The sequence below is a fragment of the Jatropha curcas genome, chromosome 2 (genome assembly GCF_041381405.1).
Source record: "Jatropha curcas cultivar XTBG-Jc1 chromosome 2, XTBG_Jcur_1.0, whole genome shotgun sequence".
In the NCBI taxonomy this organism is placed as follows: domain Eukaryota; kingdom Viridiplantae; phylum Streptophyta; class Magnoliopsida; order Malpighiales; family Euphorbiaceae; genus Jatropha; species Jatropha curcas.
The window spans coordinates 24,578,546-24,594,811 of NC_143152.1; the positions used below are offsets into that span (position 1 = coordinate 24,578,546).

The following is a 16,266-nucleotide window of genomic DNA, read 5'->3' on the forward strand; positions in this document are numbered from 1 at the left end:
CACGTGTACAGAACAAGACAATTGACGCGAGAGTGGTTCTCCTGTCCAACAACCGAATTCGTCATTGTTTTTCTATTGCCATGTTTTTTCCTAACTAGAGTAGTTGAGATTAGGTTAGTTCCTCTTCTCCTCCAATTATATAAGAAAACCATTTTTACATTCTAACGAACAAGCCTTCTAATAATAACTTCTTAAAAAATGTTCTCCACTCTCTTTACCTCTTTGCGCCACCGGGTTTTAATACGGTGGCCGCTGCTACTGTATGCTGCCAAATGGACTGCGCTTTTGACGGCAACGGTGGCCGTGGCTTCTTTCTCGCCTGAAATGGCATTTGTCTCCGCGATATCTATGTCGTCTTCGTTTTCGCGAGAGTGCGAAGTAGAAGGAACGGTTAGAGTTCCGGTGGATATGCCGGGAGAGATTGTGTGCTTGCCTGCTCACCTGTTCGTAAGATCTAAGATCGATTTGATTGTCCCTCCAGTATTTGCGGCAGTTGTTGTGGCTGGCTCCGCTTGGGCCATTCGGGCCACGGGCTTGTGGGAGGACCATGAGACCCGCTGAGATGTGATGTCGTTTTAACAATGTGAATATTCTATCTTATTGTTTTTCCAATAAGATAAAATCCAAATACTTGTGGATATATGATTGATATATTTTATTTGTTTATTTTTTCAGTTTTTAGTGTTATATGATTCTAAGCAAAGAAATCATTAGGTATTTTTGTAATCATTTTAATTACAATTTAGGGATCAATTATTTTTATTTGACAATTAAAAGAGATTATTTTAGATAGAAGAACCAGCGAGTTTACGAAATCATATATTAGAGGTTTCAAGTTAGTTTTTAAAAATAGAAATTGTTAAGAATTAATTTGACTATAACTTAAGGACTAATTTATTTTTTATATATATATAAAAGAAATTTGGATATTTTTAAAATATTAGATCAAATAATTACAATTTAAATATTAAATTTAACTGAATTAGAATATTTTATCAGTTGCGATCATTTTTATAGATGGAAGAATAATCAAGAAATCCTTCAGTTAATTACCATATATATGGCACAATGCTACTTCATCCGTTCTTTTTATATAAAAATAATTAATTTTTCACTAAGATTAAATAAGTAGTTTAATCAATTTTTTTTTGTCATTTTTTTCTTAATTTATCCCTAATATCTCATTTATTCCTCCTATAATATCAATGTATATCTTAAATTATGTTCTAATATTCAATGAGGCTTTAAATGTTTTGTTGGAATGAAGGGAGCACAAAAAGTTGCAAAAATATGCTCTGACCTGTGGAAAGAAATTCGTTTTTTGTCATCTCTTTGGAAAAAATTATGTGAAAATATAAAAATTTGTGCTAATTTAACTTTCCAACTGCCTTTGGTTATTGAAAATATACTTTAAATATAGCGTAATTTTTTAAATATTCGGCGAAGTCCGTAAGAATTCTTTTCAATGTGGTCAACTTGAAAATTTTATGGTCATTTTCCATTCAAACTCCATTTTAATCGGTGCTCATATAACCTATACGAGCACTTTTTTTTTTTCAATGGAAATTGATGCAAATAAATTCATTCTCCAAAATTTATTCACATTAAATTCTCATATATACCTCATCTCACACTATCTTGAAAATCTCTCACACTAAAAACTTAATAAATGATTAAAATAAAGATAAAATAGACTTTTCACGTTAGTATGGTTCTAAAATTATTAAATTAGGTAGATTATTTTATATAAAAGAAAAAATAATGGAAATTTTTTATATAAAAAGTACGGAGCGAGAGTATAATATAAAAGTGTTTTTGGGAATTGGAACTTGGGAATGACAGACAGTATGCCATTCCTTACTAAGCTCGCGCCATATTGACATATCCAACAACACTAAATTTTAGTGGCTCATCTCTGCCAGACAAAGGCACCCCTTACAGAATAAATATATCTCGCAGTAAATAAATATTTGGTACCTAATTAGGGACTTGAACATTTAGAATATAGTACTAGTACGTTTTTTTAGGAGAAATATATATAAAAATGGGTACGAGTCTCTTTCAAGGCTTTGAAACAGAGTTAATGAGTTTGTCGCTGAAGTCCCATAATTGTGTAGCCAGTAATTGATGCCCAGCAAATGCACTTGGTTGTGCCTCATTACAGTCCACATAGTATTTTCCACTCACTCCTTTCAAACTTGGGTGAAGTGCCACATAACATGTAGTGGCTGCTCCCTGAAACCATTAAAAATTAAATGAATCTGAGATTATAAAATTATATACACCAGATCTAAGTATGTGTTTTGGTTAATTAAAGTTATGTGTTAGATGCTTATATTTTATTTGGCCTTGCTGTGAATCAAAAAGAAAAAAGAAAATATAATTGACTTTGAAAGTTAACCTGAGGTACATTCTTCCATAGCGGGTAGCTAAAGATCTTCAACAATCCTGAAAAAAAAAAAATATAAAATTGAGTACACTCTCTTTTAAACTACTCTCCCCAAAATTAACCCTTTGGACACTTACTCATTAAAAGTGCAGAATGTTTCATGAGGTTTGTCATGATTAAACCTGGATGGACTGCATTTGCTGTAATATTCACACCCTCTTCCTGCATAAAATGGAATAAAAATCAACAAAATTAGTATATATTATGAAATACCACTTGAGAATTCTTTAATCTTTTTCTAAATATGTATTTTTATGGTTAGACAAACTCGGCCAACTTATAAAAAAACTGGCACAATTATATGTATCCACTTTGAGAATTATAAAAAATTAGTCGATTCCATAAGTTCGCTTTTCAAATATCAAACTTATATCCTGTCTTTAAGAGAATTTCGAAATTAATTATTATCCGAATAAAGATATAGTTACTATATACAATTAATATTTAATATACCTGAAAGCGACGCGTAAGTTCTTTGGCGTGTAGTATATTTGCAAGCTTGGATTGACCGTAGGCTCTTTTATCAGAATACCTGTGGCAGGGAACCATACTAATCTATTTAATGATTTTGATGATTATAAAAAAAAAAAAAAAAAAAAGAAAAAAAAAGCAAACGATAATATCAAGACCCACTTGAAAATAGCAATAAATACCTTCTCTTATTATTGATGTCATCAAATTGAATTCCACGTTTATAGGTGTGGATATGAGCTATGGATGACAAATTTACAATCCTACCCTCAATACCTGTGGTTCTTGCAGTTTCTTTCATTTTGTCCAAGACAAGATTTGTCAATAGGAAATGACCTGAAAATGAAACTATTATGATCAGTAACTACATATTATGTCGAATATCATTTGGACATGTTTAAGTTCACCTACCGATGTGATTTGTTGCAAACTGCATTTCTATTCCATCTTCTGATAGCTGATAGGGGCAGAACATAATCCCAGCATTGTTTCTGAAATTTCAAAATGGGCATCGATTGAGATTTTTTTGTGTTTTCTTCTACATTAGTATTTGAAATGACAAGTATTAATGTTTTGAAATATTTTGATGTGGGCCTTAACTTTTTTAGAATGCAATAATGAGAAACTAAATTGGAATCTAATTTGAAATACAAAAATGGTTTCAGGGTTTTGATTTAAATTTGGCTGAATATGGAATTTTGTTACTTTTAACCCTGTAGAATCTTTAACTTTTATTTTAATCCATCAAATATTTCAAAAATTACACGTATTAAACACTTCAAGTTAAAAACTCATTTTATTAAATACTACAACTTACAAAATTAGATCAATTACACCTATTAAATATTTTGAAAAATATAAAAATTATTGTTCCAAAAATTATACCGATTACATATTAAATTAATATTTTACATATAAAACCTAAAAATTACATATTAAATTAATATTTTACATATAAAACCTAAAAAACAGTTGTTATTAGTATAGAAATATGTGCAATATTACTAAAATTTACAAGTTGAAAGACGTGATAGGTCATTTCACAAAGCTTAGAGTATCAGTGTCAAAGCTAAAAAGTTCAAAGATGGATTTAAATATTTGGTTTTTAAATTTTAATTTTAAAAGTTTTGGCTTTTATATAGCAAAAATCAAGACAGACCAAGAAAAACCATGAATCATAAAATTAAATCAATGAAAACGAACCAATACTTTCAGTTTGGCATGTGTTCGGTTCCATCGGTTTCAATTCAGCCTAAATATAAAACACAAAAAGGTAATGAAAATTTCAAGTGCACAAGAAAGGATTAAAACTATTAATTTTTAGAGAATATAGATCAAAAAGTACACTAAGAAAATTTTTATGGAGTATTTGTAATTAATCCAAAAAAATAATCGTTAGAATAATAAAAATTGAGAGAAAGAGAGAGAGTTACATTAAGATGTTGAGTGGCAGATTAAGAGCAATGAACTTATCAGCAAATCCTCTGATAGACTTAATTGAGGCCAAATCCAATTTCAAAACATCAACACAGGCATCTTCATCTTCTTTAAGAATAAGTTGCTTTGCTTCATTTGCAGCTTCCATGTTCCTTGCTGCTATTATCACATGAGCTTTACGTAGAGCTAACACTCTTGCTGTCTCAAATCCAATACCACTAGCCCCACCTGAAACCCAACTTCCATTTTTATCTTTTGAATGAATTTAATCAGTAATACCTTCTTGGTTGTTGGAAAAATTAATGGCATTCAATAAAATTGCCTTAATTGGAATGCAATTAACCATTCGTTTCAAAAGCATTAATAGCATTTACTAATCACTGGAACGTTATGATCGGTAGTGCAATCTCAAGATCGCCTGAAAAATAAACTGTGTCCGCATGTTAAAGTTGTCTTGAGAATATCCATGACTACTTACACCAAACGACAAAGAATAGATTACGACAACAATCAAAACAGGAAAAAGCAATGGGAGATTTAGCTGTGAAGAAAATCAAGAAATTTAATGTAAATGATATTTATTTTAAAATTTTTAAATTAGAGAAAAGAGTTACATGTTATTAGCATTTCAAACATTCTCTCGACCAAGAATAGGATAAGTGTATACCAAGAATGTTCTTGTTCCAATTTTCATAAGACAAGTACGTACTCGACCATAGGAATAATTTAACTTGGTGTAATATTTGATGTTTCACGTATTATACTACTACAAAAAGTACATTAGAGGAAAATTCATTTTCAAGAAATGAAAAAGAGTAATAAATAAAAGATCAACATCTTCCTCTTTTTTTGGATTTTTGAAAGCAGATTAGCTAATCAAACAACTACTAAAATTTGATCTAAAATTCTAAAAACTATACATTAAACCAAAAACCAAAAGCCAAGACAAGAATTACACCATCAACTTTTTTTTTTTTGAAAAACAAAAACCCAAGAAAAATACTAAAAAAAAAAAAAAGAAAAAAACTTTAAAAGATTCATTATATTAATTGCCAGTACACTAATAATAATTCAAGAAAATACAAAATAAAATACCAGTAACAATAGCAGTAAGATTGGAAGCATCAATCCCTTGAGTAACCTGTTCAGCTGTAGAAGCTGATCCAAATCCACTAGGACCAGGCCTTCCTGTAACCGATGAAAAAATACTCATTTTCTTCAACAATCTCACACTTCTCCTTCTTCAAAATTCTAGAATATATACAATTAATGCAGAAGTATTATATTATTATCTTGCCAAGCTAATTATAAGTTGAGAACAAAAGAAGAACACAGAGAACAGATGCAGAAATGGAAGCAAATGCATGAAACTTTTATAGGTCGATGACAGGTAAAGATTCGGAAGGGTTAAACAGTAGATAGAGCAATAAATGGTCGTCGGTGAAGAGGTGTTAATAGTTTCAACGACCCCTTACCTATTCCATATATACCTTGAGGAAGAGTTATGGGTTTCAACTGTATTTTCTTTTTTTATTATTATTAGAGAGAAAAAAAATTGATTCGTAAATTATAGTCAAATTAATACATGAAAATCCTTATTTTTAAAAAATAACTATAAAGTTCTAAGCTATGATTTTGTTAATACCCTGATCCTTCCATCGAGGACGTAGCCAGAGGCTCTGGTCTGGTATGACCAATAATAGGATTAAACAAAAAAAAAAAAAAATAATATAGCAAAATTTAATAAATATAATTAATTAATCATTAAATGAAATGTTGGAGGCTGGGGTGGCCATGGCGCTTTAGGCTCCAACGGTATTCTATCTTCGGATCCATTCAAAATAGTTTCTTTTAATTGTCAATTTATTAAGAAATTGGTTCCTAAGTTATAGTCAGACTAAATATGAAAATCTTAATTTTAAACACTTTTTTTCCTTCTTTAATGATTTTTATTAACACTTTGATCCAATTTTGGACGGAAAACTGAAGAGCTAATAAAATTTTAATTTACAAACCACATAGTTAATTTTTAGAGAAATAAAGAAGCTCATGTGTTAATTTCATCATCATCATTATTATTATTATTATTTAATTTTCACATTTTAATTCTTTCAAAGTTTATTTTAATTTTTAGAGGAATTCTGGTAAGAGACTGTTGATAGGAAAGAGAACTTACATTGAACTTTACATTAAATAATATGCCATCTCACATTGCAAATCAAATGACTTTGTCTGAAGTTGGTGTCAACAGTTCGAATTGTCTGAGTCATGAATGTCAGCAAGACAGTGTCTAACGGAGATAGACAAAACTGATGAAGAAAAGTCATCTGGTCCATATGCCAGCAAATTTTAATCATCTGTCGATATTAAATCGATCCAAGTTGGAGTTTGTTGAGACGAGTAATAATTAAATAATTAAATATTACGTGACTTACATGTACCTGATCCAAGTTGTCTCTATCTATGTAACTCATAATGTTTTTTTTTCTTTCTATTTAGCCTTTTATTAAAAAGTAGCATCCAGTAAAAAAAAAAAAAAACTATCAATTACATATGAGTTAAAAAAAAAAAACTTTGATATGTATTAATATTATTATTCAATTTATATTTGGAAGAGGTTTTATTTATTAATGTTAATATTAGAGCCCGGCAACAACACGATATGTTATTTTTTATAACTTTCGACAATATAGCGTTTTAACTAGATTTTAAATGTTATAATTGCGCTTTATAAAATATTAATCCGTGTATTCTTTAACTTTTAGCATTTTATGAAAATTACCTAAATAATTAATTGTTATTCAAATAGCTACACGCTACTATAACAACTAATAACTATCAAAATAATTAATTTTTCTAAATAAACCCTAAATGTTTAAGTGTTGTTCCTCATTTTTCAAAGTTCTTAGCTTGAGAAATATCATTGTTTTTATTAACATGCAATCAGTTAAATAATTTAATTTTATGTGAAATCCTCTCCATATCGTAATGCTTAATATATTGATTAAGATCATGGACAATATTAATTAGGTATTAACTGTTAATTATTATAGCAGTTATAATTTATTTTAGTAGCTGTTAGTGTTATTATTTATATATATTAGTTTCTAACAAAAGTGTTGTTAAAATTTTTTTTTTGATTAACTGTTAAAAGTAAAATAATTTTAAAAAGTTCAATTTTAATTATTGTCAAATATTAAATGTTAACAGAAATAATGTTTCATAAAATATTTTCTCAACTTCTAAATTTTGTTGTAGATAGTATGTTACTGAATAGCGTAATTAATGGAGAGATTATTTTGACTCTAGTCAAAATGTTACATACTATGGTAAAAATTGTTTTTGGACAATCTTTAGAGTGGAGTAGGAAAAACACAAATAATAATAATAATGATAATTTGAGGGTAAAATGTAATCAATAAGGTATCGTGTGATAATATTAATTGTTATGGTAGTTAGAAGTTGTTCCAGTAGCTGTCAATTGTTTTACTAGCTTTTAGTTATTATATATTAATTATTAGTGATTAACTGTTTAGACGGTGGATTAAAGTAGAACTGTTTAATTAATTGTTAAATATAAAATAATCTCAAAGAATTTTTTTATTAGCAATATTAATTTTATTTTATTATTAAATGTCAGGAAAAAATTTATCAAATCTATAACTACCCTTACATCATAGTCCCTTTCATAAATCCAACCCAATGTTACAGAAAAAAAAAAAAAAATTTAAAAAGGCTAACCAGATTTGATAAGTGAAAAAAACTTGACTGAAATACTTCCAATACAAAGCAAAAACAGAAAAGTAGAAAAAAAATTCTCTAAGCCAAGAACTTAAAAGCTATCCTTTTCCATTCTAACCTTGAGACTGCAGTACCTCAACCAACCCAAAAACCGAAACAGCAGCAGCAGAAGTAACAGCTTGCAAAACTAAAATCCAAAATTTTTCAAAAAAAAAAAAAAAAAAAAAAAAACACCATATAAAAAATTAAATCCAAGCTAGCATCGATGATCCTGAATCCACACTTTTCCTTGCTAAGCTATCAGCAAAAAAAAAAAAAAAAAGAAGGTTGTAAATCGTCTAAGTATAATTATTCTTTAACCTTCATACTTCTAAATTTTATACACCTTAAATCATGGTTGTAAAATAATTGGTAAAATAAATTATTAAAATTGGTGCTTTGTATATATATATTTTTGAAAGTGGGTCTTTTATTTTGTATTTTTATAAATAAAAATATTTTTATAGTTCTAGCATTTCTAGGTTAATAATATATACACACATATTTAAGGATGACAACAATCAGGTATCCGCTTAATATTCACTACTCAAATTTGAACCCAAAGTCAATTACAAATTAAGTACTTAAATCTTTCCGAAGCTGTTTAGAAATTCTCTTTTATTATTTAAATCTGATGTAATTACCCTTTTAAATATCTGAACTCGTTTAATATTAAAATTATTATTATTTTTTTGAAAATAAAAAATAACAAAAAATTATAAAAATATATTATGACATAATAAAAATATAATGTTCAATAAAATATTAAATATAACTATAGAATTAATTATCATTAGAAAGATGTATACATATTTTCTCTTTTGAGAAAAATAATTATTTAAAAATTTTAAAACATTAATTAAATGAGTAACGGGTAGTGAGCACCTGTGTCATTAAACCCAAACCTGACCTCAATCCATTATGGATAGTAAACATACTATCCGAATTTATTCTGAAGCCATTTATTCACTACCTGAACTACTAAAATCGAGTCAGATCGGATTGCGTAAAATTTTCATCCCTATGTATACTAGCATTTAAGAACATGTGTTGCATGTTATTACTCGTTAAACGTACTTATGAGAATGACACTCATATATTAATTTTTATGCATAATATATAGACTCATATATTAATTTTTCTCTATAAAATTCCTAATCTAATTATCATAACATAATATTAATTAAGAGAAATATTAAATTAATCGTTATTGTAATATTAATTAAGAGAAATATTATATTCAATGTAAAAAACTATGTGATACAACGAAGATTACATCACATAATTGATTGAGATGTTTGGACGTGGTGGAGTGGTGGTGGTAGAGTGGTGATTATGGTTGCGATGGTGATAGTGGTGTTATTGTTGATAGTAGTTGTGTGCTAATTACATTATATATTTACAAACAAATATAATAAAAACAGAATGATGATTATATTTCATAAATTATTTTCAATTTCATAACTAAACATAGTAATAAAATGTTAATTATATTTTATTTTATACATTCATACCATTACATCATTTATTAGGTTACGTTGCATTATATTCAGTTAAACATAGTTAAAAAATAAAAATGCATGAATGTGCTTTGTATTGACAAATGCAGTAAAGTAAATAACTTGAAATGTAAAGAGTAGGGCTTTGAAAAATAAATTGCAAATTGAATTGAATTGAGGTATAGTATTGTTTGATTGTAAAAATTTTTGGGTTGCTAGGAGGTTTTTATCTGTGTCCGCAACTTTTCCTGTTATAGCTTTCATGAAAGGTTATGGATCATTTACTTTATTACAACATATTTTTTAAGACGGTTGAAAGTACACCAAATTTACATTATTATACGTTCTGAATATGGTTGACGAATGCAACACTTCCTTCTTGAGTCAATCTAACAAGTAGCCATTGGCTGTAACTCTCTCTCTCTCTCTCTCTCTCTCTCGCACGGATCATCATGGTTTGGTTTTAAATCGAAAATCAAACCGGTCAAAACTGGTATTAAACTATTTCAACGGTTTTGGTTTTAAAACTGTAATTGAAATTGTGAACTTAAGATATGGTTTTGATTCTTTATTTTTTAAAACCGAAATCGGTGATTCCGGTTTGAAACCGTGAAAAAACTCTCAACTTATTTTTTTTGAGTTTATTATAGTTTTTTAAAGTAATTTTTAAGAATTTTTATTAAATTGATTTAATTTTTTCAATAGTAATATTTATTATTATTATTAATTCAAGCTACATATCTTTTAAAAATATTTTAAAAGTTTAAAATATATTATTTAATTTAGGTTTAAAATCGAAAAAAAAACTAAAACCGACAATTTCATAACCGTCTAAAAGCGGTTTAGTTCTGATTTCATTTTTTTTATAACCGGAGCCAGCGGTTTTGAAATCGAAACCGACAGTTCTGAAACCGTGGTCATACTTACTTTTCAGATGATGTCTTTTATTTTTGTTTAATTAAAATAAATAAATAATTAATAACTATCTAATTTAATTTAGCTTTTCGATAAATGGGCTCACAACAATAAACCAATAAATTTGATTAAAGAGAAATTGAAGTATACGTTAGATTTTTAAACTTTAGTTTAAAGTATACGTTAGATTTTTAAACTTTAGTTTAAAAACGTCACTTCGATTGAAACTATTTCTGGGATAATATTAATTTTATTATTGATGCATCTAATTACCCTTTATTTTCTGTTTGGACCTAATTAACCTATGGTTTGTTTTTCAGTGTTGTTTCTTGTTTCTTTTCTTTCTGTTCTTGTGCAATTTCATTTTTAGATTTACAGTCGATTCCATTCTTTCTGATGGATATATGCTATTCACCGTGCAAATGTGATAGTATAGAATCTGGATGCTTTTCTTTAAACAATTATTTAATGGTATTTAATTAGAGATCTGCATTAAATGAATAGTTTTTCAGCATATTTAATACTAATTGTGTTAATACATTTTGTATGTATTAAACTGGACAAAGTAGAGATGATTATTTTATACTGACTATTAAATACAGATTCTCTAGCACATTAGAAATAATATTTATTTTCTTAATCTTGATTTAATTATTATGAGGAAATGTACATCATCTTATGCTTTGATTTATTAGAAAGTGAGTTTCATTTGTTGGGACAATATAACTCAGGTGAATTGGGCAAAGGCAATATGCATTTGTGAAATATTAACTAATGATAGAATTTATGTCTCGATATAGAGAATGATGATGTCTTTTAAGTAAATTTATAAGGTTTCATTATGTAAACCCTGCAGGTGGATTTTGTATCTCACATATGAAATAAATTAAGTGATAATCTTAAATATTAAAATTGTCATTTAAATAAATTGTCGGTAATTTATTTTATTTGACATGCATTCGTAATCTTAACATGGGGATATAAATTATTATGTTGTGGAAATTTAAAATTAATAAGGAATTCAATCATATATTTGTAGTGGAATAATTTATGATTAATTCTAATAAAAATATACTGGTCTTGTATACATTCTTATTATAATTTGTAGCCTTATTTAATTTATTTCTACGGTCCTGTTATGCCTTGATTGTTTAGAGTTACATGGGTTTTTAAATCTATTAATAGATTATTTTAATTTAAATTTTATTTATTATTATTTTAATTAGAAAGGATAATTTGTTAATAATTTTAAATTCTAAACCGCTCGGGTAATAGAGCGATAAATTTTATCATTCGCTTCCCACGCATGCGGATAAGAGGTGAATATGGATTTTAAGCTATAATCTTCCTATCGAATAGGGGATTTAAAAAATAAGTATACACAGAAACCTTAGTACCCCACATTTTAGCCTACCGCCCATACAGAAAACTTTGGTTCCTGAATACATTCTAAGTACATAGAATAGAAGACTGTAGGAACACTTTAAGATTAATAGGAAAGAAGATCAGTTTATTTGTTGCATTTTTTGTTTACCTTTGTGCTGGTTTCGCTTCTGGGTTACTTTTGCTACGTAAATCCCTGCTCCCTACACTTTATATGCTTCTCGACTTCGTTTTTGATTTTGTTCTTCGCTGTTTTTTTATTTGATCCCGATTTTTTTTTTTTTTATTCTTTATGCTCTTCTAAGATTTCGTTTTTGGATTTACAGCCAGTTTCTTTCTCTTCTTCTTTCTATTATTTTACAAATTTGTTTTTGTTCTTCTCGATTTCGTTTTGATTCATTTTTTCACTGTTTTTGATTTTGTTCTTCTTGAGCTATTTTACTCCATTTTTTTTCGAATTCTTGCCTTCTTCTTCGTTGGTGTTGGTTGTGATTCCAAGTTTCAGTAGATTTTTAGGTTTCATATGTGTTATTTTGTTGATTATTTTATGAATTTTCTACATTTTGAGGTATTATGTTTGATTATTTTCTGTGATTTTTCTTTTAATTTTAAATAGATACATATATAAACATACTGTTTTTACTTTGTTTGAGTTAATGTGTTAATTGGTGTGTACACATATATATATTCAGTATATATAAATGTATATATAACATATTTACTGTTGAATCAAAAAACCTTTTCAGATGTTTATTTCTTCAATTAGGCAGACGGAACCACTATTTATTTTCTAAATATACCTAGTTTTTCTGTTTGTTTAGTTTTTCGTTTTTCATTTTGCTACTTCGTTTTTCGTTTTTCGTTTTGTTACTTTGTTCTTTGGTTGTTTTTGTTTTTCTTTCGTTTTATTTTTGTTTTGTTACTTTGATTTTCTTCTTTTCTACTTCTTTATTTTGTTACTTGATTGACATCATTTGTGTGTGTTTATTTGGGTGTGACATGGATTCATTAAGGTTATTTTGGGATTTATTGTTTTATTTTTTACCAAAAATGACATTCTCTTAATTTTAAAATTTTTTGGCATTTTGTTAATATTAAACTCTTAATTTCTGACATTTGTTAAATTGTTATTTGTCAATCATGTATGGTCTAATTAGTCTTTTCACTTATGTGAAGAGTGAGAGAACTCGAGTTCGTAGTGTTATTTCGGCCTATCAAGCTTCCCAAAGAATAAAAAAAGTTGCCCCTCAATTAAAATAGTTACTCTATTTCACTTTAAGAGTCACATCTTATTTTTCATAAGAATTAAAAAAGTGATAGAAAATTTTTATTTTTTAAAATTACATGCTAAAATGACTAATTTACCCTTTCTTAAAATTTACAACTCTCCATTAATGTACCTAATAAATATGAAAAAATTTAAAAAGAATTAAGATATTATTAAATTCTTAAACAGACACTTAAAATGAGATACAACAAAGAGATAGTTAATATGACCAATCAGGTGTAGTCTGATTGGTCTTTTTATCTTCCGTAAAAGATATAGAGAATTAATTTGATTAAAGGGCTCTAAAAGTAAAAATATAGTGTAAACACATACACACATATAATAATTTTTTTTTTCAATTTATTGTATTTTTTTAAGGATCAATTAATATTGTATTTATATACTACCTCTGTTCCATAATACTTTTCACATTTGAAATTTCACGTCCTTTAAGAAAGCCATTAAATTTATTTAAATTACAATAAATTATTAAGTAAATTGACTATATTACTCTTAATTTAATACTAATTTTTTAAAAAACTATTAAATTGAAGTAATAATTATTGGTCATACACAAAGAGTAAACGTGAAAAAAAAAATATTTATTACTCCTTGAAACCATAAAGTGTCAATAGAACAAAATATTTTCTTCAATATGACAATTATTATGGAACGGAGGTAGTGTAATAAAACATAAACAAACTTTGAAAAAAAATTGAAACCGAAATTCAAACCAAATTATTTTCGATTCTGACTTTAGTTTTTAATCTTTGGAGCAATTATAACAAAATACTCAATTTTTTAGTAAAATCGAACTGAACAAATTGATTTGATTTGATTCGATTTCTAAGCTCCTTTTATTTCAAAGAAAGCATTTTCAATTTTCAATTTTGGCAATTGATTTGGTTTACAAACCCAGTGAATATAATGGTTAAAGGGTTTGAGCATTAAGTAAGGCACATGGGAAAGCATTTAGTGATGTGCACATCCCTATCCATGAGATGACTACGCATTCGGAATAAGACTAACCTGGGTGTAAATCAATGTATAGCCAACAGTTGGTTGACAATAGCACATGGCCATTATGATTCATAATCAAATCCTACGTCCTTTGGCGGTTAACCATTCACTGTATTTATCATTTTCAGAATAAATAAAAGCAAGTGGTTGACTTTTCTTTTTCAAATTAATTATGATGATAAAGAAAATAATTAATTTTTAAATTTTCTTTAAGTATTTATTAATTTAATTTTCTTTAAAATTTAATACAAATAAGGATAAATTTTTTTAAAAACATTATTCAATTATTCCTTTATATTTCAAAACGATAAACATTTGTGTAGAAATGACAATGGTTGAGTTCGGATCCGATAGTGCAATGTTATAGGAGATATTATTTAAGTCATAGCCTGCACATATTAAATATCACAGCACCATTGTCTAATAATCATCACAGCCCAGTATACTTGGCCAAACCTATAATTAGTTACTTGTACACCAGATCATATATACTCTCTTGGAAATAGATATTTTCATAATAATGAGAATTACAGTTTCCAGATACAGCAGAGAATCAAAATATCTCTGCTACTTTCATTCGTTCTTCATTTTCTTACTGATTTTGTCCGTTGTCTTCTTAAGCTTGCTTAATCCTGTTCATGGTATCAGAGCAGGTTAACTGATCTGTTTCTTGGATTTCTGCAATTCAAGAGTAAAATTTGTTTTAGATCTGGTTGAACATCAAGATGATGACTCCAGAAGATGTGGCAAGGCTTATCGCTGCAGTTACTAGCAAAAATCATGATAATGATCCTTTACATGTGAATAACTCAAAATCTCTTGGATTTCAGTTGGTGAATTCTTCATTAAAAGGACCAGAGAATTATCTCTCATGGAGCAGATCTGTAATGGTAGCTCTCAGGGCGAAGAACAAGCTAGGGTTTATTAATGGAACCATAGCTCAACCTGATTCACAGTCAGAGGAATATGAGAGGTGGTTACAAGCAGATAGCATGGTAGCTTCGTGGATCATTAATCATGTATCCAAGGAGATATCAGATGCCTTTGTATTTTGCAAAACTGCAAAAATACTTTGGGATGAGCTAAAACAGAGGTATGGAGAGTGTATGGCCCGATGATATATAAGATTGAGAGAGAAATTGCAAGTTACAAGTAAGGAAATGAGTCTGTAACAAGTTTTTATACAAATCTCAAAAGAAAATGGGATGAATTACTATGTTTGGCACCTTTGCCTCCATGTTGTGGTCAAACAAATGCAATTACAAAATAGACAACAATAGAAGGTTAATGCAGTTTCTAATGGGACTAGGTGATGAATATGACAATGTAAAGAATCAGATCCTTTTAATGGATACATTTCCTTCAATCAATAAAGCTTATTCCATGATTTTGAGTGTTGAGAAGCAAAGAGAGGTAAATACATTGAATGTGGAATCCAGTGAAACTTCAACAGTATTATTAGCTAGAAGTAACTACAACAACAATTACAACAATTCAGGTGCAACTGGTAACAAGAAACCATATTACAATAGAAAGGAAGACAAGAAAGACAAGTATTGCCCCAAATGCAAAATGAATGGCCATACCATAGACAACTGCTTCAAAATCCATGGATATCCAGACTGGTTCATTGAGTTACAAAAGAAGAGAGGAGTCAACATGACTGGAACAAACACGGTGAATGCAGTTCAGATGGATGATACACCTCTGCAGCAGCAGTCCACACCTCTGTAGCAGCAAATTGATTATCAGATGGAGCAAGTTGATGCCGACATCAGGAGTGTTCATTTTGCAGGTACCTTACTCAATTCTGTCATTTATAGCATTGATTTTAACTGCAAAAGTAACTGGATAATAGACTTAGGTGCAACAGACCATATCACTGCTAATCTATCATTCTTGGACCTTGTACATAAACTAAACCCTCCCAAAACCATTAGACTACCTGACAACTCTACCAGATAGGTCACTCACATTGGAAATGTTAAATTGAACAATAGAATCACTCTATAGAATGTGTTGTATGTGCCTTCCTTCAGATGCAA

General features: G+C 28.3%; 3 protein-coding genes across 4 annotated transcripts; 2 read left to right on the plus strand and 1 right to left on the minus strand.

Annotated features, from left to right (window-relative positions):
• Positions 1-16: 16 nt before the first annotated feature.
• On the plus strand, positions 17-674 carry LOC105636269 (forkhead box protein G1). The gene has a single exon (XM_012219508.4). It carries the CDS (start codon positions 199-201, stop codon positions 559-561), a length of 363 nt encoding a protein of 120 aa, XP_012074898.1. The 5' UTR covers positions 17-198; the 3' UTR covers positions 562-674.
• Positions 675-1,799: 1,125 nt separating this feature from the next.
• On the minus strand, positions 1,800-5,733 carry LOC105636270 (NAD(P)-binding Rossmann-fold superfamily protein). Of its 2 annotated transcripts, none has more exons than XM_012219509.3 (8): positions 5,453-5,733; positions 4,354-4,609; positions 3,332-3,411; positions 3,103-3,256; positions 2,903-2,981; positions 2,527-2,611; positions 2,402-2,448; positions 1,800-2,235 (listed from the first exon to the last, which is right to left on the minus strand). In XM_012219509.3, exons 1-8 carry the CDS (start codon positions 5,568-5,570, stop codon positions 2,062-2,064), a joined length of 993 nt encoding a protein of 330 aa, XP_012074899.1. In that variant the 5' UTR covers positions 5,571-5,733; the 3' UTR covers positions 1,800-2,061. The 2 variants fall into 2 exon arrangements, with proteins under 2 accessions (XP_012074899.1, XP_012074901.1); XM_012219511.3 differs by having other exon boundaries at positions 4,354-4,585; positions 5,453-5,724.
• A 9,216-nt stretch (positions 5,734-14,949) lies between these two features.
• LOC149498455 (uncharacterized) lies at positions 14,950-15,955 on the plus strand. Its single transcript, XM_089717327.1, has 2 exons — positions 14,950-15,325; positions 15,531-15,955. Exons 1-2 carry the CDS (start codon positions 14,950-14,952, stop codon positions 15,953-15,955), a joined length of 801 nt encoding a protein of 266 aa, XP_089573453.1.
• Positions 15,956-16,266: the final 311 nt, after the last annotated feature.

Coding starts and splice junctions, on each gene's coding strand:
- LOC105636269 (XM_012219508.4), top strand. CDS start 199: ATGTTCTCCACTCTCTTTACCTCTTTGCGCCACCGGGTTTTAATACGG.
- LOC105636270 (XM_012219509.3), bottom strand. CDS start 5,570: ATGAGTATTTTTTCATCGGTTACAGGAAGGCCTGGTCCTAGTGGATTT. Junction 4,610..5,452: donor TCTTACTGCTATTGTTACTG/GTATTTTATTTT, acceptor TTCATTCAAAAG/ATAAAAATGGAAGTTGGGTT. Junction 2,612..2,902: donor AACTTACGCGTCGCTTTCAG/GTATATTAAATA, acceptor CATTTTATGCAG/GAAGAGGGTGTGAATATTAC.
- LOC149498455 (XM_089717327.1), top strand. CDS start 14,950: ATGACTCCAGAAGATGTGGCAAGGCTTATCGCTGCAGTTACTAGCAAA. Junction 15,326..15,530: donor AAAACAGAGGTATGGAGAGT/GTATGGCCCGAT, acceptor TAATGGGACTAG/GTGATGAATATGACAATGTA.